Raw genomic sequence first — 22626 nt, 5'->3', positions numbered from 1 at the left:
CCGTCAAAAGAGCTCAAGATGTCAAAATGTTAAATAATAGAATACAATTTTCCTGAATTAAAAAGATGCGTTTTATAATTAACTCTTTATTTAAATATAATGATGTAACAATGCAGTTCTCTAAATATACAATAAACAATTCAATTTCTAAAATGTGATGTTCCATATTTAATAACAACTCCGGTAACAATTTTTATTTATGTTTTCTGTTATTATTATCATTATATTAAATTTAAAAAATATCAGAATAAAAATAATACAAAAAATATGAAAAAGAGTGTGAAATAAAAATTAAATATTTAAAAATAAGTTACCGTACCAATTATCTGGAGCGAATCCTGAAGTGGGATGAGTCACCGATCTGTATTCCAAATCCCGAGCCGGACTTGACAAAAAAAGAAAAGGAGAAGGAAAGAGAACCCAACCCTGTTGAGCTTTAAATATTCCAAATAAAGTTAACTAGGAAGCCAAGCGTTGATTTTGGGCTGACCTGAAAAGCCAGCTGATCGTATTAATTAATATGAAGCTCAAAGGTTGTAAATTGGGTACTATATATATGTGTTAATACTCCTGAGTCCTGACCTTAGTATCTTTAAGATATCATACAATGGCATCAGAAAACACAAAGCTGAAACTGAAGAGCGTTTTAGTTTCACATGAGAGCAGTGACGATGAAGAGGAGAAACCCGAGGTCACTTTAGATTTATCTTTGGACAAGTTAAACCTTGGTCCGAAGAAGAAACTTCTTGTGTTTTCTCTGGGAGGGCTGTTAGTCCACAGGCAACATGATCGCGAAAAATCCACCAAGATTCCTCCAAATGTCAGACCTGATGTTTTTCATGGACAATTTCGTGGTAATCTGTTGGTTTTTATGTAATTTAGATCTATAATATTTCACACTTTTCCACCTAATTTATTTTGTGTACTATTTGTATTTGTACAGTGTATAAGAGGCCATTTTTTGATGATTTCTTGAAGTTTTGCTTTGAAAGATTTGAAGTTGGATTGTGGTCTGCTGCGAGAGAGTGAGTAAATTTTCATTGTCCATATCCAAAATAATATTCATGGTTCTTTAAGCCTTATAGACGATTAAATGTTTTTTTTTAATCTTTTGATTTGATAGGCATAATATACAAGCTTTATTGAACACCTTACTGGGAAGTTACAAAAACAGGCTACTGTTTGTATGGGTAAGTAACTATTTACCCATCATAAGTTCATAACTAATGCCCTGCCCTCAAGTTTTAAAGAAGAAAACAAAGGAAGGGTAGGTAAGTAATTTCTGATTTTGGAGTGAAAGTATGTGGAATTCGCATTCAGTTCCCCCTGCCTTTTGTCCTTATTAAAATCTTGGTAGCACAGATACGAGCGAGGATTAAATTCCCACAAAAAAAACATGACCCCAGGTCAATACTTTATTGTTAGAAAATGCTAGTTTTCAATATATTAATGTTGCTCTAATTATGTCAGGATCAAGATGATTGCACTGATACTGGGTTCAAGTGCCTGGACAATAAGTACAAGCCTATCTTCTTGAAGGAACTTGATAAAGTCTGGGAAAAACATGGACAGTACTCCTCTGCTAACACACTGTTAATTGATGATGAACCTTACAGAGCACTGCTAAATCCAGTAAAACCAATCACCTTTTTTTTAGCTCTTTTATAATTTAGAATGAGGATTTGGAATTTTATAATAATAGTTAAATTGATTATATAATGTTACAGCCCAACTCTGCAATTTTCACTAAAAAGTACATTGTCGGTGATGTCGGGGATGATTTATTGGGTAAGAGTAGTTTGATATTAGTTTTATTTGGTCTAATGTTAATTTATTTGCTCTATAACAATTTATATTATCATTGGTATTTAGGTCCAAAGGGAGAGCTGCAATTGTTCTTAGATGGCCTTGTTGAAGCTGCAAATGTTCCTTCTTATGTTAAAGATAATCCGTTTGGACAGTCTGCAATAACTTCCTCGCATTCTGACTGGGCATACTACTCGAAAATCATTCGTAAGTTAGGAAGGGAGCTGCATCGCAGAAGCAAGGTTGAGCTATTAGAATAAACCATCTTCTATGAATAAATTACCTACTATGTGAGAAAGGAATATATATTAAGATTGTGTGGTGTCTATGATCATTATGTTTGATATCATGTGCGTGTGTATTATTCTAAGATTGCTAAAGAAGCATCAGAGAAGCAAGGGTTGAGCTCTGATAACATTTCACCTTCATTGTCATTAGTTTTTTTTAGGTAAAAGAGTAAGTGAATGCAAGCGAAAGTAAATGAACAATTTCACTTTCATCCCACTTTTGAAGTGAGAGTTCTGGAGTGAAACTCTGTTATAATTGCATCCATTTTCACTTGTTTTCGTCCTTTTAAAAAACTCAGGAACACAAATAGGAGTGAAAATTATATAATTTTACTTCCTCTTCGCTTTTTCCCACTGTTTTTAACTCGGGAGCAGGGCGTTAAGAGTTAAGGACTGAAATTATATTCTTCACTTATTTTAAGTTTGTGAAATATTAATCTTTCAAGGTTTGATGCAGATTTTTTTACTGTTTTATTGTAATGTTTGGCTGTTTATAGTGGAATGTGCCATACTACCTTAGGATTTTTAATTATTAATCTTTGAACCAAAGAATAATGGCCTGGATTTGAACTGCTGTTAGTATATATTTTGAGTTGTATGCTTTGAACCACATGGATCAAACACAATCAATTTCATAAGCTTCTGTGGCTGATCATATGAACCAAAGTAGTATAAAAAACAAGGAAATATTGTGATATGTTCATAGAAAGAAAAATGAATACTGAGCAGAGCCAAATTCCAAATATAAATTTGAAAATTTTGGATAGCTAAATTATATCGGAAGTAATTGCATTCATATATTGAGTGTAAAAAAATGAATTTCAGACACACGATAAAAATGAGCAAAATCGAATAGTAAATCAATGTGATAAATTTAGAATTTGGGCTAATACAACTCCCGATATGATTTCTTAAAACTTCTTGGGTATTATGAATATTGAAAATTCACAGAATTTAAATGGTCCAGGGGATTGAGTTGTCAAATATTTTTGTCATTGCAGTGTACAAGAAAGCTTTATGTGAAAACTTTCTGAAGTACTATTAACAAGAAGGATGGCGAGCCCATCAAATATTAAATAGACGTGTGCATGATATTTTCAGGGTCAGGAAGAATGCAAGGATTTCTGTGTCTGCATGAAAGCTTGGGAAAAAACATTAGAAACAAATTGACCTCACGTAAAGAAGAGATAAGATTTTTATAGAAAGAGGATGATCTCGCATAAAGAAGAGAAAAGTTTTTCTATGTGTGAGTATATATGTTTTCATGAATGCATAGGAATTTAATGAGAAACTAGATAATTAGCAGAAGCGAAAGAGAACAGAATATTCACGAATACAAATTAATAAAATAAAAAATACAAATATTTATATAATTATATTGTGGATGTTGGTCTTGAACAATTAATTAATGGTTAAATAAGTCCGATGGGAAAAAATGGTTAGATGACAAAAAACCCAAAATGGGTCAAATTTCTACCTAATGACACAGTAATATCCTTGCAAATACAACAAAAATTTAAAATTAAACCGTCAAACAATTTTTCCCTGCCAATTGTATGTCCTGACATTCGATTGTCGAATCTTAATCTTTCTACAATTATAATAAAATGATATTCGTATTAATTCGATTAATGGAAATCAAATTAAATTTGGAAATTTTATTCAGGTTACCTGTCTGCGGTGGTTAGGGATGACACTCGGGTCGGATCGGGACGCGTATGGCAAAATCCATATCTAAACCCAAAAATTTTATCCGTACCCGAACCCAACCCGAATCCGAAAATAAAATCCGTGAGCCCGATCTAATAGATTTCGGATCTATATAATATTACATGTTTGCACGTATTTTGAAACTCTCGTAAAATATAGTTGTGTAACGTATTCTTAATTTTTTCCTTTTTGAATAAAAGTTTAAACGTCAAATTTTATTTCTGGATTTTTATAAAAAAAATATAATGCATGCCAAAAAATAACGTAAAAAACTTGGTGAGACGGAGAGAGTATATATATATAATAGTTAATACTAGGGTTTTTTTTAGGTTCCGGTTCAGATTTCCTAATATCTAAATTCAAAGATTTTCAAGTTTGAAAATCAAATTCACATCTAAATAGAAAAAAGGGGTTCGATAAATCACAAAATTTCGAATTTCGGATCGGATACCTGTCAGATCGGATTATTTTACCATCCGGTGCCTGTATGATCGGATTATTTTGTCATCCGTGCGCGCCGACCCGATCCGACATCAATCACTCACCCACTTTCGTCTTCCCCGTCTCTTCTTGTTCACTTTCCCGCCATTAAACCCTAAGCACTTTTTACTCCTCTTTTCTCACTAGTACCTACTCACCATACTTGTAGGATCCGTACAAGGTAAGCTTCCTTCCTTCATATCTTTCTTGATGAAGGAAGATTAATTTTAACTGCTCATTGTTTGTTGAAGATTTCCTTTGATTTTGTGCAGCAAGAGCTTGAATCAACCAATGGGTGATGAAAAGGACGCCTTTTATGTTGTGAGGAAGGGGGACATTGTGGGTCTATACAAGAATTCTGCTGACGTTCAAGCCCTTCTCGTGCGTAATTATACACTTTTATTCTATTTCTTTTGTGTGTGTATATGTTCATTGTCACTCCTAAGAGCCTAATGCTTGTGATCGCCTTCAATTATGAAATTACAAGGGCAAGAATTTGTTTATTTAGTTTGTTAAATCAACTCAGAGTAAACTAATTAACTGTCTAGGTTAGAGGAATATATAATCTTCTTATATGTTCTGTAAGTAGTATAGTAATGACCCTTATAAGTGCATGCTTGCTTATATTATATTTATTCTTGATTGCTCAGATGTGTGATCCTTCTATTACTGTGTTCAAAGGATATTCTCTTCCCAAAGAGACTGAGGCATACCTGAATTCACGTGGTCTTAAGAATTCTATTTGTTCCATTGGCGCCTCCAGTGTGAAAACTGATCTTTTTGGCCCGCTTGCTGTGTGCCCTTTTCAGGTAATTACTTTTGTATCTGCAAGGCTTAGCCTAGAGGATACTCCTTTACTGGAACCCCGGTGGGGGACTGGTTGCTTTTGTATATAAATTTCTGTAATTGACCTTTACCAAAGGAAAGGTAACTCCTTAGCCTGTACAATAAGTTCACGTATAAGTCCCTCCCTGCACTTTGCCCCTACTCAGTACTTAAACACTATAAATAACTATCAAATGTTGTCATTGATTGTTGATTTTGGAGTAAGGTTTTTGTAGGCCATGGTATGACAGTTCTATGTTCGTCTTTTCTTTTTTATCAGCTAGATGTCACTTGTATTGTTTTTACTTGAAGTTTAGTCTTGTCATTTGTTCCACTTTCTCAACGAATTTGATTCTCAAATGGACCAAGACTCCGAGAGTCAAAAAAGGAAAACCAAACATCTTACTCGGCCTTAAGGTCTGCAAGGTGAGATGTGAGCATAATTTTGCTCCTTTGAGTTGAGGTGTTCAAGTGACTACCTCTAACGTGTGAATATTCTTCTGAAAAGTTACAAAAGATGTTGAGAATCATGAGAATTTTAAGCAGATGCAAAAGGGCATTAAAAGAAAACGCTGGTGCAAATAGTAGGATAGTCATCTGTTTTGGAATCGTACTTGTACAAACATGGCATAGAACATCATAAAAAGACAATGCAATAATAAAAGCAGATACGGAAAGCACAAGATATCACTCCGGAAACGAATTCCTAACTATATAGGATCATGAAAACCACCCTCCCCCCTCTATGAACAAGTATTATAACATACCAAGTACCAACTACAAGAAGAGTTAAAAATCATTCAGAAAATGTAGGTGTTTACTGAGTGAAGCCAATTTAGTGTCAATTGTATGTAAGCTTCCGTTATTGTTATGAAAATAAATTGTGTTTGTTGAAAAGAGAGTACCAGGTTCTTGTTTGTGTCCAATAATAATCTTTTCTTTTAAATGTTAATATTTATTATATATAATTAGATATACACATCAATTTATATCTATCGAGTGTGTTTCTTCTTGATTTTGTACTTAAGCTCTTGGTAGCCTCTTGCGCATTTCATGCTTATTAACTATGCCCTCCTCACGGATGCCATCATCCGTCTCCTCCGGATGTGATCAGGCTCTCTATTAACACTCGTAGACTTGTTCTGGTTTCTGGTATTGGTGTATCTGTTTGTGTCTCAGGATTTTTCTCTTTTTTGTATTTATTATGCTTCAACAATCTAGTCAAGTATTAATCCTTGCTATGGTTAAATTATTTAAGGCTCTAGTCAAGTATTATTCCTTGGCATGATTAAATTATTTAAGGCTTATATTTTAAGGAGTAGCTCATGCAACTTGCAAATGTTTATCATTTTCAGCAACCAGCTAGCGATAAAGAGAAAGCAGTGCAGATGAATTCTTCAGAAAAGAGGCTGCAGGTAGACTAGTGGTTGTAAAATCTAATAATGTTTGAAACATACACTATAACACATATAGCTGCTTGAGACTGATTTTTGTAAAGCATGTTCATCTATTCTGATTTATATGAAGTATTCTTTGTTTTGCAGCGCCTTTAATGAAGATTTTTGTTGCAGAAAGTATGCATTTATGTTCAATTTTACTATATTACCCTATGTTTGCAAAGTAGCAAAGGAAAGATTTGAACTCTGTAGACACCTTTCTTACAAATCAAACAAGATATGAGGGTATGGCAGGAATTAGTTTAAGGAATTAATGAAAGGAACATGTTCGCCAAATGCTTCATGTCCTGCAAGATTGCTTAGGCTCTGTTTGGTATAGTTGTTGCAAACACCTTCAGCAGTTTTCTACCAAAAAGTAGGTAAAAAAGTGTGGTAAAATTTAAAAAAACAGAGCTTTTGGCCTTAAAGTTGCTGTTAGAGAGAGTAGGTTCCCCCATGTTTTTGGAACAAGGTGCTTTTCAGCTGTTGCGGGAAGCATCTACATTTTAATATCAAATCATACCAAAAATACTATTGCAAGACATGCAAATATTAAAAAAATTACCAAACACTCATGTGATTTTTATAACACTTCCCGTCAGCATCTTTTCTTTTAGCACCGCTGTTGTAAACTCATGTAAGAATGAAATTCTTTCCTTTCCTGTTCCTTGTCTTTATTGTGAAAGTTTATGCCACATAACGTTTTCTAACATCCGAAGCATTCATAAATTGTTTTGGACCAAGGAAAGAAGACATGATATATTCAATGCCAACATGTGGTTAAACTGAGAGTCATTTCTTGCACACGTGTATTATATATTATCTGGCTATCAACTCTGGAGAAGGCCCTAGGAATTGTATCGAGATACGAGATATATATGAATTTGAACTGTTCTATTATAATAAATGTATAATATGTCCTAGTTCTCACATTTTAAATAAGCATATTTTCACAGAAAGCAGGTTATCTCAACTTTGCAATGACTTTTTATTAGCATTGTCTTAATTGTTAGGTTTTGACCAATAAATCACCCCACATCATCATCTATTACACATTGTCATGCTAGTGGTCAAGAATCAAGATTAAGGTTGCTTTTTTTTTTTTTTTTTAATTTTGAAAATCTTATATATATTTCTGTTGTGCATAATGAATTTGTTGTGTCAATGCTATTTTAAGAATCATGGACCCCGAAATTTATATGAATTTAGCCAGGGAGATTTACGGTTCTCTTCAGAACTTGTCTTTTGCCTTCTTTTTATATATTTATTTTTTAGCATGGTGCGGGGGGATCAAATCCATTCTCAAGCCCTCAGCAAAATCAACCAAGAAGAGAGAATGCCATGGCTGTTCCACCAGTTTCTTCTTATTGTGTAAGTAGTCTGACCAGTTCCGAGTCTCTTGTCATGCAGATGAGTACATGTTCACTGGACCTTGCTCTGTAGAGTGGTTCATGACAGTGTTTTCAAACATATTTATATCTTAAGCTAATTCGATGTTCCATATTTTGGCTGTAAAGAGTCAATAATGCTGTTTTTCTCTCTCAAAATTTATATAATAAATCTTGATACTGTTTGTTTCTCATTATTTTTTTCCCTATATATATGGTAGCACACACAAATTGTGTCTGACTAGCCTTAAGTCAAGGATATGAAGGTTGAAAATTTTATTGCAAAATTACTGATTTTCTGAACCGTTGACACGTCTAATGATGGGATCGAGCATGGAGTTTCTTGTGCCGAGTTGCTGTAATGAAGGCATCTTGAACGCAGATAGTTCATTACAGGAATCGGTGCCACAAACAAAAAATTTAATTTGGGATGTTCTTCAACAAGTTCAAATATACACAATATTTAACCTGCACAAATAGGTCTAAGTATCAAGTAAGTCTGACAAGGTGGAGATATGTAGTACATGCAGATATGCACCCACTATACAGGTATCCTGATTATCTGGTTAAGCTCATCTTAAAGCAAGTAATATTTTTTCATGTTAGAAATTTGTTACAATCGTACATATAGTAATTAGGTGATGCCATGTGACGTGGATATGGAAAGCGTAATTTTTAATTTTTGTTTAAAATTTATTCTATCATTCTAGGCAGAAAACTGGCTGTTATATAAGGAAGAGAAAGTAGTCGTGTTGTGTTAGCACAAAATATCAATTGACGGTATATTTGGAGTTGTCAGTTCACAAAGGTGTGGACATTTTGTTTCTGTTTGTGTTTTATCAATCTAACATACTAATAGATAATTTCTTCGTCCAATCTAAATTATTTGCTTCTAAAATTACAAAGCCTATAATAGTTTGGTGTAGTTGAATTTTTATCTTCTTATTTTCCAGACCTTTATTCTTGAGTTTGATGGTGCATCAAAGGGAAATCCTGGTCAAGCTGGTGCTGGAGTTGTTTTGCGTGCTGCAAATGGAAGCCTGGTATGCTACTGATTGGCATTTATGTTTCTCTTGTATAATGTGAAGGTGTCTGATATATACTTGCACAGGTTTATCGGCTCCGTGAAGGTTTGGGCATTGCAACTAATAATGTTGCAGAATATCGATCTCTGATATTAGGATTGAAGGTAGCTCTGCAGAAGAGGATTACACATATAAGTGTGAAAGGAGATTCTAAACTTGTCTGTATGCAGGTTAGCTATATTCCTTTGGTTTATCTTTCTTTCTTCACTCACCATGAATTTAGTAATTTACTCAACTTAATTCATAATTTAAATTTTATCCCATATCTTCTCTTACACTTGCATTATGTTGTAATTAAATAGAATATGAGCTTCGAAAGTAAACTCTTTATTGAAAGCCAGAACCAGTTTTCAGCGATGTTACCCGGACTTGGCTAAAAGTGTCCAACATGGATATTATTAAGTTTTTGGCTTAAAATAAGTGTCGGAGTGTCCATACTCATGTCCGAGTGTCGAGTGTCCGACACGGGTACTCGAGACAAACCGAAGAGTCCGGGTAACATAGGTTTTCAGTGGTATCTTGTTAAACCAATCCTGGTTTCACCCCTAAAATCCTATATAATTTTGGTTTACCCTATTCTTTTACTACGGTGTTTAGTATTTGGCATGTATTAACTTTGGTACGTTGTCACATGTGCAACACTTTAATATTATATTTAGGTTTTTTGATGATCAAGAGACAAAATATTTGTAATTTGTACTACAACATTTAATCTAATTGATACTACTAGTTTTGCTCCATCTTACAACAAGAACGTAATTTAATGTAATTGCTACTAGTAGTTTATATATTATACCATCATTTAAAATTAATTATTAATTTGTAATATATTATAGTGTATATCTTCTTCATTCACTTAAGAATATATAGTTTTAAGTTAGCTAACAATTATAGTTTTAGTTTAGTTACGGTTACTTATTATAGAAATAAAAAAAATAAGACTACTGCAAAAAATTTTTTTGTATCTATTTCAATTATGGGTGGAATGGTAAGCATGTGCTTGTTCTTTGCAAATTTTTGATAAGAATAAGAATGAAAAAAGTAGAGTAGCTGAATTTTCGAAAATTATACTGTTATATTAATTTGAATATAACTATAACTATAAATATTTATATTAATAAAATTTGAATGGTCCAACTTCACAGTAAATCAGTAATAGACCATCAAATTACAGGCTCAAATATTGAGCTACTAATACGAGATCTGATCTAAGTTCATCACTACTTTGGGTGCATGTTCTTTATTTTTTATTACATTTACAATAATGTAATATGTTTCTTACATAATATATTATTATTGAAAATTATATAATATTTAAAATTTATATACAAACTTACACAACAAATTTGTAAATAATATATAACAATATTGCAAATATAATTAATTATGACATGATACTATTATAATATAGAATTATTTATCATTTAGATTATAACTTTTGAATAGACATTATAATTTCAGAAGTAGACAAGTACCACATGCTTAATAAGAACAGCCCATAATAAACATTTATATAATCATAATCGTTCATTTCTTAATCGGGCGATGAAAAACAATATGTTAGAGAAGAGTTCCCGACATAAAATCACCAAACCAGGACCCTTTAAATATATCTCGGGTTCAATTACTTACAACTAAAAAATAAATAATATTTCTACATTGTTTTATTCTTTACTTAGTGTATCCGTACTATTATTAAAAGCTGAAAAACTTCTTCTGTTATATCTCATTACAATATTGTAATGAGTTATTTCTCCTTCCACTTCGTGTTGTTGACATAATCCGCTGTCTAATTCTTATAATCAATTGCATCTGCGGTTGCTATATATCTTAATGTTGGGCATTTTGGTTGTGGTCAGTTGCTAATATACTGATACAATATGTATCTGTTCATTGTAATTAAATTTGGTTTTTACTCTCTTGAGTGCCAAAATGAACTTTGCAGATTCAGGGTCTGTGGAAAACTAAAAACCAGAACATGGCTGACTTATGCAAGGTGGCTAAGGAGCTCAAAGACAAATTTACATGGTTTGAGATCAATCATGTTGAAAGGGTATATGCAGTGAAGCACTTTTTACTTATCTTGCAGTACAAAATGATACGTCATATCTTATTTAGTTACCAGAGAGATAAGTTGATGGAAGAGCTTACCTGCTTTTATTGAAGCATATACATACTTTTCGCTGTCGGATGCTAAAGGCTTAGTAATAGTTAGTAAGAGCTTTTAGTAGAATAATTTAATACGTGAATATAAACAAGAAAAAGAAACTAACGATGTGTTACAGTTAATTCAGTAACTTCCCAGTCATGAGTCGAACTCATACACTGTGAGCTTTTATGCTATATGTTGTAAACTATCCCCTTATACATGTTGTTTTGTGAAGGAGTGGAACCCGGAAGCTGATGCTCAAGCCAATCTTGCTGTTTATCTCCCAGGTAATGACTTTTGGGCTCTTGAGCAAAATAGTTTAGTTTGACGATCTTGCAGATCATTGTGCCTTATCTTTGCAGAGGGTGAAATTCAAGAAGAATGCGAGCGGAAATAGGGTTTATAATGCAGAAAAGTTGCACTTCCCTTTTGTTTGTTTTTGCTGACAGGATCCAAGTGACACTGGTGTTTGCGAATATTTTATGTGTATGAGTGGTTTTAGTTAAGTACTGCCTCAGCTAGCTTTGTATTATGAACTCGGAAGATAAAGATAGTATGTAGGTAAATATGTAACAGTTATATAATGGGATTCTATAAAGGTTGTTTAGCGGCTTAAATACCTTTCTACCATCCAAATTTGGTCCGTTATACACACTTGCCATCAAAGTATGAAAATATACGGTTCAACCCTGCAACTTCGGATAAATGTACTCCCCGACCATGATCCACTAAATAAACCAAACCGGCACTCATTTTATATGCACCCGCGTGAAAAGAGAGTGAGTGGGTGTTCAAACCACCTGTGCTTGTCTCCATCTCCATACTCTCTCTCTTGTTTGTAGCCTGACAAGTTCTAAGAGTTTCTGTATTTTAAATATAAATATATTTTATTATCATATAAGTCCTAAAATATTAATAAATAATAAAATTTAATAATTGGTATTTATTATGTTATACTATATAAAATAAAACACAATATTTTTATATATTCAAATAAATTTATTGAAAAATTAGGTAAATGTAAACTCGAAAATTAGTAATAACATATTTGAGTTTTAATAAAAAATAAAAAATAACAATTTATTACTTTCATGCAGCAAGCATATTTATTTTTAATTCTAAACAACAATTTCATTGATATTAAACACAACTGAAGAGCCCTGCTCTTGATGTAACCAATCTGGGGCATCGTCCTACAAACATAAAATTTTAACTGGGACCGGAGGAAACTAGAACCACTGCTCTTTACCATTGCGGGGGAAGCTTTTCTCATTGCTGAGACTAAGCTATGATGATGTAGTTACCATCACCACCACAGAACAGAAGGAGCATACCAGCTACAAATTGCGGAGGAAGGAGGATATAATTCAGGTGATTATGCAGAAGTTGAGTCTGATATTATATGAGATCTAAAAATCAAGACAAAGAAGATGTTATGTATGACAACTAGAAGTCTGTCAGAAAACATGAAAAAATTATGTGTCCTGGAATGGTGAAATGGTTAAACAAGAGACATTGCATCATCTCAATCTTTACGAACCAAAAACGAGAGTGCAGCTTTTGATCTTCTGCCGCACATGTATTTTTCTGGACTTTGATTGCAAAGCTTCTAATATGATAATTTCATTTTCATTCCGCAAGGCATCAGTAAACGTGTGCATGATGCTAGTATTTACTCATAATTTCATTGTTGGTGGGGTTGCTGGAGCTGCTCATAAAAATTTCGATCCGAATTAAATTCAGTTCACTATTCGGTTATGGTCTTTGAGCTTATTCAGTATTTCAGTTATTTCGGTATACGGTAATTCGGTTCGATTTTTACCGAATAATCAGCCCCAGCTCCAGAGGATCGTCTCAAATATTATATTTATTGAAGACATTTAGTAATTATGTTATATATAAATTTTAAATATTTTTTTTAATAATAAGATTTATTTTTGCATATAAATATTTTTCCTATTATAAAATATAATTTTTATATTTGGTTAAGCATAGAAATGAATCTTTTTAATTTAAAATATTATTAAATTTATTGATTAAATTTAGTAATTATGTTATATAAAAATTTTAAATAAATTTTACTAATAATAACAAGGTTTCACCCCAGAGTGCTATTAAGTTCTACGCTTATGAAATGACTAAATATGGACTCTGGACCTGCTACAGTTGCTTGCAAGTGTATTGTAATTGCTGTCAACCGCAAGTGCCTGTCAAACGAGGGCTGATTCGGTTTATTTGGGGGGTTATGGTTGGGGATACGTATGTTCAAAGGTGGATGGTCGAACCGTATATTTTCAAACTTTGATGGCAAGTGTGTATAACGGACCATACTTCGATGGCCGGAAGGTATTTAAGCCTTGTTTAGCATTACTGAGGAAAATAGTGAATTCGTGATGGCAACAGGTTGTAGACTTTCCCTAAACAAATTGAACTGCCTAAATTCTGAACAAGATATTTTCTTAATTTTCTACGTTATTCTATTTTGATTGAACTATTTCGAAGCTAATTAATTATCTTTTGAATTCACATAAGTTATCTGGTTCTGTTGATAATGTGATAATGAGGGTGAAATTAATTCAAATTTCCTTCGAAGGTGGTGGGATCGTCTGAACCCTAAAGGCTTATCCCCGCTAATTCCAGATCTTAAGTTTGTTCCCTTCTAATTTGAGAATGAATATTAGCTATGAGTTTTTACACTCTACTTAAAGAAAATAAGTTAAACTTCTTTTGAAATACACACGCATATATACAAGAAATAATAACAAATATATAAACCAAACCATTTTTTTAATACACACACATATGCAAGCAGAATAATAATAAATATATGATTGTTTACATATTCGCATACTAATTTCTTTTGCTTTCATTCTCAATAATAGTCTTTAAATAAGAGAATTTGACAAATATACCAATTTTTAGGTATTTACTTGCAAACATACCAACTTGCATATAATATTGCAAATTAAACTATCTTTTAGAACATACAAGCGATTAGATTGCAAAAATACGTTTCTAGATCTACCCATCCATTCTCTTACCCTGCTCTGTCCCATGATTTTCTCCGCCAAATTCCATCCTGCTCAGATCGAGCCCGTGTTTCAATTCTTTTACTCACACTTAGACGCGTCCGTGGAAGGGTCATGTTCACTGATTCTTCGCTGCCCCCGTTTTCTTGTATCCAATGTCGACTTCTGTCTAGATTCGACACTTCAATCTCAAAAGTTTAGGTCCGGAAAAGTTGAATTCTTCAATTACGCTCATCAGTTGAATACTCGAGTTAAGAAGATTAGGAGAAAGTTAGACTCTTGCACAATATGCCAACCAGGTGATTTTATATTTTTTAGGAGTATCTCTTTCACAAGAATATTGAATAATTTTTATGATTCTATTCTCGACACAAATTATGGAGATGTGATTAAATATCTTTAAAAAAATCGATACTTTATGGCAAAAAAAATAAAATATCGATACTTAAATATGAATAATTGATCTATACAGCCGTATCACTAACATCTTTGGTACTGATCAAGTCTTGCGATCAAAAAGATCAAAATCAAAACCGTAATGCGTTTTATAGAAAGGAAATATTTATCATAATAACGAGATTAGCTGGTATAGTTAAATTTCGAATGACCGAGAAATGTATATTCTGGAGTTGAAAAAGAGAGGAGGGGATTATAAAAAGAACGTAATAATGACGTTATCTCAGTAGTACCAAAATTGGATTTCATTTTAAGACTTCCTCAGCAGAAGAGCGAGCTTATTTCGCCGTTTCGCGTAGTTTCATCTCTCTCTCCTTCTCTCTCTCTCTGCGAAATCCCCGGTGCCCTGAAATCTCTGAATATCGTTTTCTCCGATCATCTCTCTTCTATACATATATCTAGATCTTATAATTTAATCGAATTATTCTCCGCTTACACCTAAACCCTAGCCTCTCCGATTCTCCGATTATTTCGCTCGAAATTTGGGGATTTCTGTTGTTTCGTAGATATTTTCATCGATCTAGGGTTTTGCAACAGCTCCAATTGACGAATTATGAAGAAAAGCTAGGGTTTTGATATCGAGTCATGGTGGATCAGTGCTAATCGATGCTTTTTTGTTAGGGCTGGAACTTCAGTTTAAATTATTCTCACTGCCGGCACATGTTGCCGGTCTCCGTTTCCACCACGCCGACCGGAGGAGGTCATTCCGAAGAATTTGCTCCAGTTACTGCTGATTCTTTCACAAAGGTCCCAGCTTTTTCATTATTATTGGGCGCTCCATTTCTATTGTTTGTTTTTGTGTGTGATTGTTTATTTATGTGTGTGGGTTTTTGGTTGGGGTTATAATTTTATGTCTTCTCTTGGTCTCTTTTTTTGTTTTTTTGGACGAAGATCTCCCCCAAATATCATGATGTGATTTTTGTGTATGAAATTAATGAATTTGTTTGATTCGTATATGTAGAGTTATTGAGTTCATTAAGTTGATCTTTATTCAGTTACCGATACACATTGTCCAAAAACTTAATTTAATTGTTATGACTTCATTCTGTTTTGGTCACTAGTTACTGTCATGGTCCGGGTTGAGCGTTCGGTCCAAAACCAGACCGAATCGAATAGACCGAGAACCGAAGTTTAGATTAATTCAGATAAGTTTGGAATTTACATGGCTATATATACCTCAAATTACTACTCCTAGGATATGTGAAACAAGTTCAGATGAAATTGGAAACTAAATCGAAAATTTCTGTTTAGCACTTAATTAATATTTACTTTAAAAAATTGCATGTAAAACAAATTATAATCTATAAGGTTGATTTTTTGAGCAAACCGTATGTCTCAATTCAAAGACTTTGATTTTCTTGGAAGATGATACGCATGACACACGTTTTGTTTTATTCTTCGTGATAGTTGAAATGTCATTTATTGTGTCTGTGATTTTTTCTCCTTCAAGCATTATTGTAGAGAATTTTTATTGTTGTGATGCTATTGTCGTTTTGAGACAAACAATTTCAGGAGTATATGTATATAAGTACTATATACTTAATCTTAATATACGAAGGTATAGTTTCTGCATGTGGGCATTTGAAAATGTTACCTAAATTGCATTTTGGAGGTAATTCTTGTCTAGAATGACCCCAGTTCGGATCATTTCTTGTAATTAAATTGGAGATTATTTTATGTGGAGGTTGTATATGTGTGTGTGTATTGGTCCATTTTTTTAACTTTACTGTAACTTTGACATCTTCCAGGATGGAATCAAGATATCTGTTGGCGATTGTGCTTTTTTTAAGGCACCCAAAGATTCGGCCCCATTTCTTGGAATGATCCATAGATTAATTACAAGCAAAGAAGAAGGTTTGAGGTTGTCTGTTAGTTGGCTTTATCGGCCTGCTTACGTAAAGCTTGTAAAAGGTCTTCCGCTTGAAGCAGCACCCAACGAGGTGTTTTACTCTTTTAACAAAGCTGAGATACCTGCTGCATCATTACTCCATCGGTGTAAGGTTGCATTTCTTCGTAAAGGTGTTGAGCTTCCTTCAGGGTTATCCTCATTTGTGTGTAGACGAGTGTATGATACCGAAGCAAAGTGTTTACGGTGGTTTACCGACAGAGATTATGTTAAGGTAAGTATATAATTCAATTAGGTTTTTGTGTTTTACATACATGATTGTTGTGCACGTGACTGTAAGGCTATTCTTCTTCAACTCAGGAACACCAGAAAGAAGTAGATCAACTCTTAGACAAAACAAACATAGATATGTATGCAGCTGCACAGCCAGGAGGTCGTTCTCCGAAAGCATTAAATGGTCCACAAGTTAAGCCTAGTTCAGATAGCGCTCCGAACAGTTCATCCTCTTATCATTCTCAGGCTAAAGGGAAGAAAAGAGAGCTACTTGTTCAAGGATCTGATTCTGTGAAACGTGAGCGTACTTGCAAAGCAGACGATGCGGATTCTGGTCAGCTTCGACCAGATCAGATTTTAAAGTTTGAGATTGCTAAGATAACAGATAGAGGAGGCCTCACAGATTTTGAAGGGGTTGATAAATTGGTGCAACTCATGCAACCTGACAGTTCAATGAAAAAGCTAGATTTAGCTTGTCGAATCATACTGGCAAATGTAATAGCTGTAACGGATAGATTTGATTGTCTTACTAGGTTTGTTCAGCTCAGGGGTTTGCCCGTGTTGGATGATTGGCTCCAGCAGGCTCACAAGGGAAAACTTGGTGATAACAGTAGTCCGAAAGAAGGTGATAAATCTGTTGACGAATTTCTCTTGTCATTGCTCCGAGCACTAGATAAACTACCAGTAAACCTTCATGCACTCCAAACATGTAACATTGGGAAATCTGTGAATCATTTACGTACTCACAGGAATTCTGAGATACAGAAGAAAGCCAGGAGTTTAGTTGACACATGGAAGAAAAGAGTTGAAGCTGAAATGAATATGATCGATGCAAAGTCTGGCTCAAGTCGTGGTGGTTCTTGGCCAACTAAATCCTTGAATTCTGAAGTTTCTAATGTTGCTGGTCGTCGAAATGGAGAACCAACTGAGCCCGGTGTTATGAATTCCAGTGTACAAACTGGTGCTTCTAAAATTCCATCTGCTAAGCTTGTCACTAGTGAGAAGTTGTCTGTTGGTTCTCCTGGCACAGCTAAACAGTCAGTGACTGCATCAGAAGTTGCAAGTACTAAGGATTTGAGTACTGTGGCATTGGTTGGTGCAGGTTCTTCTGATGCCCCTCTTACAACCATTAAAGAGGACAAAAGCAATAGTTCTAGCCAGTCCCAAAACAATAGTCAGTCCTGTTCAAGTGAATATGGAAAAACAATCTCTTGCAGGGAAGAAGCAAGGAGCTCAACTTCTGTATCAGTTGGTGTTAATAGGACGTCTAGTGGTCTTTCACGCAATAGGAAGTCAAACAATTGTAACGACGGAACAGTTGTCCAAGGGACTCAAAAAGAAACTAGTATTGGAAAGATGAGTTCTGAACATAGGAATTTGTCTTCTGAAAAGTTATCTCCTACCAGATTAACAACTGAAAGAACACCTGATGCACCCCATGTGGACAATGGTAACAGCAGGAGGCTCATTGTTCGGTTGCCAAACACTGCTCGCAGTCCTGCATGTAGTGCTAGTGGTGGGTCTGCGGAAGACGTTTCTGCAACATCTGGTAAGGGTTCTCCATCGATGCAAGTTGAGGAGCCTGTAGGAAATGACAGGAAAGTAAAAGGAAAAATGGGTACTTTTCAAAGGAATGGTGCTCTGAATGTGACTGTGGACACAAATCAGCAAAAAGATGGATTGCCCATCTCCGAAGATGCCAACATGGCATCTGGTGGTCTAAATTCTGATGAACAGAGCAGAGGCGGAGAATGCTCTGACAAACTGACAGAAACACCTACAGATACTCATTCTCCTTCGAGGAGTGCAGCAAAATCAGGGAAATCCTACGAGGCTTTGTTCAGCTCCATGAATGCACTGGTAGATAGTTGTGTAAAGGTTTCTGAAGCAAATGTAAATGCATCGGTTGGGGATGATATTGGAATGAATTTGCTTGCCAGTGTTGCAGCTGGAGAGATATCTAGATCTAATGTCTCACCTTCTGGATCTTCTGGTAAAAAGTCTTCATTACCCGAAGAATCTTGTTCCGGGGATGGTATGAGATTGCGGCATACTGATGAAGATAGAGATAAAAATGAAGATCACCGCAGAGAAGTGTCAAATGGTGCTGTTATAGGTCATGGTAGCTCTAAAAATTCTTCGCATACAAATTCTAGTGCAAAATGCACTGATGTGAACATGGAAAAGAAGTTGTCCATGGACAGCAAAACCACTTTGTTGCGCTGTGAAGAAAAGAATGTGGATCGTGGCGCAGCATTAAAAGCTTGCAATGGACCTGTTCCAACAGCTCATGAAAGGCCGCATGAACCTGTCCAGGAAGACACTGCAACCATGTCTTCTGAAAATGTTAAGAAAAATGTTAATGCAGCTTCTGATGAAGTTGACCAGTTTCAGGAACCACGGAAGCCGACTCACACCCGGACAAGAGATGTTAATGCCTCGAGCTCGAAACCTGAAGTGGGAACTGATATATCTAATGAAACTATTGAGGTGAATGGGGTACCTGTGCCACATGATAGTGCAGCCACACTTAAGAACTTGGAGGTCAAAGCTAATGAAGAATCACCATCTTGCTCATCTTCCCATAGGTGCGACCAAGACAAAAAAAATGTAAAGTTGTCTGGTATGCGTGGAAAAATGGAAGATACTGAATTGCCAGGTTTACCTAGTACAGTGGGAAACAGGGAGCCAGAAGCTGCAAAGGATGGTGAAATGAATTTACTATTACAGACAACGCAAAGTGAGGACCAAACCCCTGGTTTAAGCTCATTAACTGTTCACCAGATGAGTGAAAATTCTCATGGAATTGCAGAAAAGAATGATCTTAATAATTTGCATCCTAGTGCATCTCCTACTAAGACTACTGCACTACCTGTCCAGGAATCCAAGGAACTGATCAAGTCTAGTGGTAGCAAGTCGGAAGTAGCAGAAGAATTTACTTCCATTCCTGATATTTCTACTGTTACTGCTTCTGTGTCAGAATCGACTGTAAAGGTGGACTTTGATCTGAATGAAGGTCTTCCCATTGACGATGGAATTTCTGGGGATCTTGATAAATTGCCGGCTTCTGGAAATGTATCATCCATTCCTTTACCTTTCACTTCACCAGTTCCCATCTCATTGGCTGAAGGTCGTCCTTCAGTTACCGTTGCTTCTGCTGCTAAAGGTCCATTTGTCCCTCCAGAAAATCCGTTGAGGTTAAAGGGTGAACTGGGTTGGAGGGGTTCTGCCGCTACCAGTGCATTTCGACCTGCTGAACCTAGAAAGAACCTGGACAATCCCCCATGTACAGTTAGTGTTCCTTTAGTTGGGAGCTCCGCGACTAAACAAAGTCGCCCACTTTTGGACTTTGATTTGAACATACCAGATCAGAGAGCTATGGAGGAAGTGGCTCCTCAAAAATCTGTTGCAACTTCCTCAGAAACTAGACGCAGTGAACAAATTGGCGCTGGTTTTAATCTTGATTTGAACATATGTGATGATAGTCCTGAAATTGGTCACTTCTCAGTTAGCAGCTGTAGAACGGAAATGCCAAAGAGGCCTCTAAGGCCATCTTTATATGGTGCTGAGTCGAACACATCGAGGGACTTTGATTTGAACAATGGACCTGGTCCCGATGAAGGGGGTTATGAAGCTGCACCGCATGCTAAAAACAGTATTCCCTTTGCTTCATCAGTTCCTCCTGTCAGAATGAATAACATGGAACTTGGAAATTTTGCCTGGATTCCTCCTGGAGTCTCATACTCTCCCTTAGCAATGCCTCCTATTCTTCCTGGTAGAGGTGATCAAAACTATCTCACTCACCCTTCAGCAAATTCACAGGGAATTATGCTTCCACCTGGAAACACTTCATTCAATCCTGAACTTTATAGGGGTCCCGTCCTGTCATCATCTCCTGCAGTTGGCTACACACCAAATATCCCATTTCAGTATCCTGGATTATTCCCATTTGAGACCAATTTTCCCTTGTCATCCAATTCGTATTCTGGGGTTTCAACACCATTCACAGAATCATCATCTGGTGGCCCACATTACCTACCTGCTATCCCCCCACAGGTGATGAGACCTACGGGCATGGGGTCTACTCATTATTCCCGACCCTTCGTGATGAGCATTCCTGGAAGTACTAGTAATGTCCCGGAAAGTAAAAAATGGGGTGACCAGGGTTTAGATCTAAATGCAGGGCCTGGAGTTACAGAACTGGACAGGAGAGAGGAAAGGTTGCCTTCGGCTTTGAGGCAGCTTCCTCTTACTGCTTCACAGGCATTACCAGATGAGCAGTTGAAGATGTATCAACAAATGGCAGGAGGGATGGTTAAAAGAAAGGAGCCAGATGGGGGATTCAACGGAGATAGGATTAACCACAAACATCCTCCATGGCAGTAGGACATGTTAGTAATATGCATGAAGCCTTCGAATGCTGGTGAGAACATTTCTGTTTATTGTATAGTATAGGTTGCACTCATTCCCTTGGGAAGAAGAGTTTATTTGCTGTTTTTTCTGGTGACTCATGCATGCATATAGGTAATTTTCTAGAATCAGGCCAATAGTGGGCGGGCATATTCGCTTGTATCTGTCAATTGATACCTAGGTCTCATTATTATTAATTATATTATGAAATGTGAGAACACACAGGCTTTCTGTTCTGAATTCTGATGCTACTCAATAGTTGTGCAGGTTGGATCTAGGTACAGGACTCTTGAAGTTCTTGTCTAAAATTTCATTGGAGGGCTGTGCGGGACACACTATATGTGTTAGGTTCACTAGAACTCTTGTGGTCGAGACTGCTCCAACTCAACAAGCATTGCAATGTTGGCAGAACCTGTGTAGATATTTAACTTAAAAGGCCTGTGCTCCGTCCAGAACTAGGGGAAAAGAGATTTCGACATGTATGTATTGCGCCAATTCTCACAATCACATCCTCATTGTTCATTTCTTTCAATTTAAAAGAGGATTGGGTGTATAAACTGCCGAGGCAGATGCTGGTTCTGTATGTGGATTGTTCTTTGCTTTCTACCATCTGTCATATACATAGTTGTTAGACTAGTGCTGACTTTCAAATTTTGGTTCTTTTAAAACATAGATGAAAATGTTGATGATAAAGTGCATTCATAGGTGCCTGTTGGTGTTATGTTTATGTGCCTGTAGCTCATGTCAGGAAGAAAAGAAGTCTAGATGACATTTGTAGCCTGATTCTATTCCAATTTGTATGCTACTAATATGAAGCTATGTCAACATGTAGGCATTGATTATAGAAAGTTTGTTGGTAGGAGCATGGGGTTGGATATTAGGATCTTAGAATGGACTATTGATAGTATTGCAAATGCTGGCTTCTATGGTTGTACATGATCCTAGTTAGCAATAATGTTAGTAATATAGATTAAGAAAAGAGAACTTTTACGTGTTTGGCTTAGTCCGATTTTGAGTCTGATACATAAACAATCGAGTCAGAACTAAAGATAAATTTTGGTCTAGGAGCTGGTTGAAATGATAAGATGGAAGTGAAATGTAGGAGAATGCTTAAATCGGCAGCTTGAATTACCAATTGAAACCTTGATCCTCCTGGCCCTTGTTTGCTTGACAAAGCAGACAGACTGTACAAGCTAACACGGGTTGCTTTTAGTTTGGCCTGAGACTATACAGGGCTCTACTTGGATTCAAGTTTTTACACCAATTGCTAGCAGTGAAGTATGATCTTACTTGGATGGCATTTCGGTGGCCAAGGATGTTCTTACATATATGATATGTGTAAAACCATCCATATGGTCAGACGGCAATATTTCCATTGCATCCTTAATGGTGATAAGTACTCAAAGATTTCAGGGCTTATGCACAAGGAAGAAAATCAAATTCAAC

General features: G+C 35.6%; 3 protein-coding genes across 4 annotated transcripts; all 3 read left to right on the top strand.

The window, feature by feature from the left end:
• Window positions 1–410: 410 nt before the first annotated feature.
• Window positions 411–2366, top strand: LOC108218805 (uncharacterized). The gene is made up of 6 exons (XM_017391924.2): window positions 411–854; window positions 944–1025; window positions 1124–1190; window positions 1471–1632; window positions 1728–1788; window positions 1873–2366. The coding sequence occupies exons 1-6, from the start codon at window positions 608–610 to the stop codon at window positions 2064–2066; spliced, it is 813 nt and encodes a 270-aa protein (XP_017247413.1). The 5' UTR covers window positions 411–607; the 3' UTR covers window positions 2067–2366.
• A 1872-nt stretch (window positions 2367–4238) lies between these two features.
• Window positions 4239–11783, top strand: LOC108216384 (uncharacterized). The gene is made up of 10 exons (XM_017389139.2): window positions 4239–4464; window positions 4556–4664; window positions 4934–5092; window positions 6464–6523; window positions 7820–7915; window positions 8886–8975; window positions 9044–9187; window positions 10963–11070; window positions 11402–11453; window positions 11529–11783. The coding sequence occupies exons 2-10, from the start codon at window positions 4575–4577 to the stop codon at window positions 11561–11563; spliced, it is 834 nt and encodes a 277-aa protein (XP_017244628.1). The 5' UTR covers window positions 4239–4464; window positions 4556–4574; the 3' UTR covers window positions 11564–11783.
• Window positions 11784–14880: 3097 nt separating this feature from the next.
• Window positions 14881–21901, top strand: LOC108218442 (uncharacterized). Of its 2 annotated transcripts, none has more exons than XM_017391374.2 (4): window positions 14881–15398; window positions 16400–16771; window positions 16858–21193; window positions 21448–21901. In XM_017391374.2, exons 1-3 carry the CDS (start codon window positions 15312–15314, stop codon window positions 21154–21156), a joined length of 4758 nt encoding a protein of 1585 aa, XP_017246863.2. In that variant the 5' UTR covers window positions 14881–15311; the 3' UTR covers window positions 21157–21193; window positions 21448–21901. The 2 variants fall into 2 exon arrangements, with proteins under 2 accessions (XP_017246863.2, XP_017246862.2); XM_017391373.2 differs by having other exon boundaries at window positions 14882–15398; window positions 21440–21901.
• The last annotated feature ends 725 nt before the right edge of the window (window positions 21902–22626 follow it).

The sequence above is a fragment of the Daucus carota genome, chromosome 4 (assembly GCF_001625215.2).
Source record: "Daucus carota subsp. sativus chromosome 4, DH1 v3.0, whole genome shotgun sequence".
In the NCBI taxonomy this organism is placed as follows: domain Eukaryota; kingdom Viridiplantae; phylum Streptophyta; class Magnoliopsida; order Apiales; family Apiaceae; genus Daucus; species Daucus carota.
The sequence above is the reverse complement of the archived record's forward strand: the minus strand, read 5'-3'. Positions and strand labels throughout refer to the sequence as shown.

Coding starts and splice junctions, on each gene's coding strand:
- LOC108218805 (XM_017391924.2), top strand. CDS start 608: ATGGCATCAGAAAACACAAAGCTGAAACTGAAGAGCGTTTTAGTTTCA. Junction 1,633..1,727: donor ACAGAGCACTGCTAAATCCA/GTAAAACCAATC, acceptor ATAATGTTACAG/CCCAACTCTGCAATTTTCAC. Junction 1,789..1,872: donor TGTCGGGGATGATTTATTGG/GTAAGAGTAGTT, acceptor ATTGGTATTTAG/GTCCAAAGGGAGAGCTGCAA.
- LOC108216384 (XM_017389139.2), top strand. CDS start 4,575: ATGGGTGATGAAAAGGACGCCTTTTATGTTGTGAGGAAGGGGGACATT. Junction 5,093..6,463: donor TTGCTGTGTGCCCTTTTCAG/GTAATTACTTTT, acceptor TATCATTTTCAG/CAACCAGCTAGCGATAAAGA. Junction 11,071..11,401: donor AGATCAATCATGTTGAAAGG/GTATATGCAGTG, acceptor TGTTTTGTGAAG/GAGTGGAACCCGGAAGCTGA.
- LOC108218442 (XM_017391374.2), top strand. CDS start 15,312: ATGTTGCCGGTCTCCGTTTCCACCACGCCGACCGGAGGAGGTCATTCC. Junction 15,399..16,399: donor CTGCTGATTCTTTCACAAAG/GTCCCAGCTTTT, acceptor GACATCTTCCAG/GATGGAATCAAGATATCTGT. Junction 16,772..16,857: donor CCGACAGAGATTATGTTAAG/GTAAGTATATAA, acceptor TCTTCAACTCAG/GAACACCAGAAAGAAGTAGA.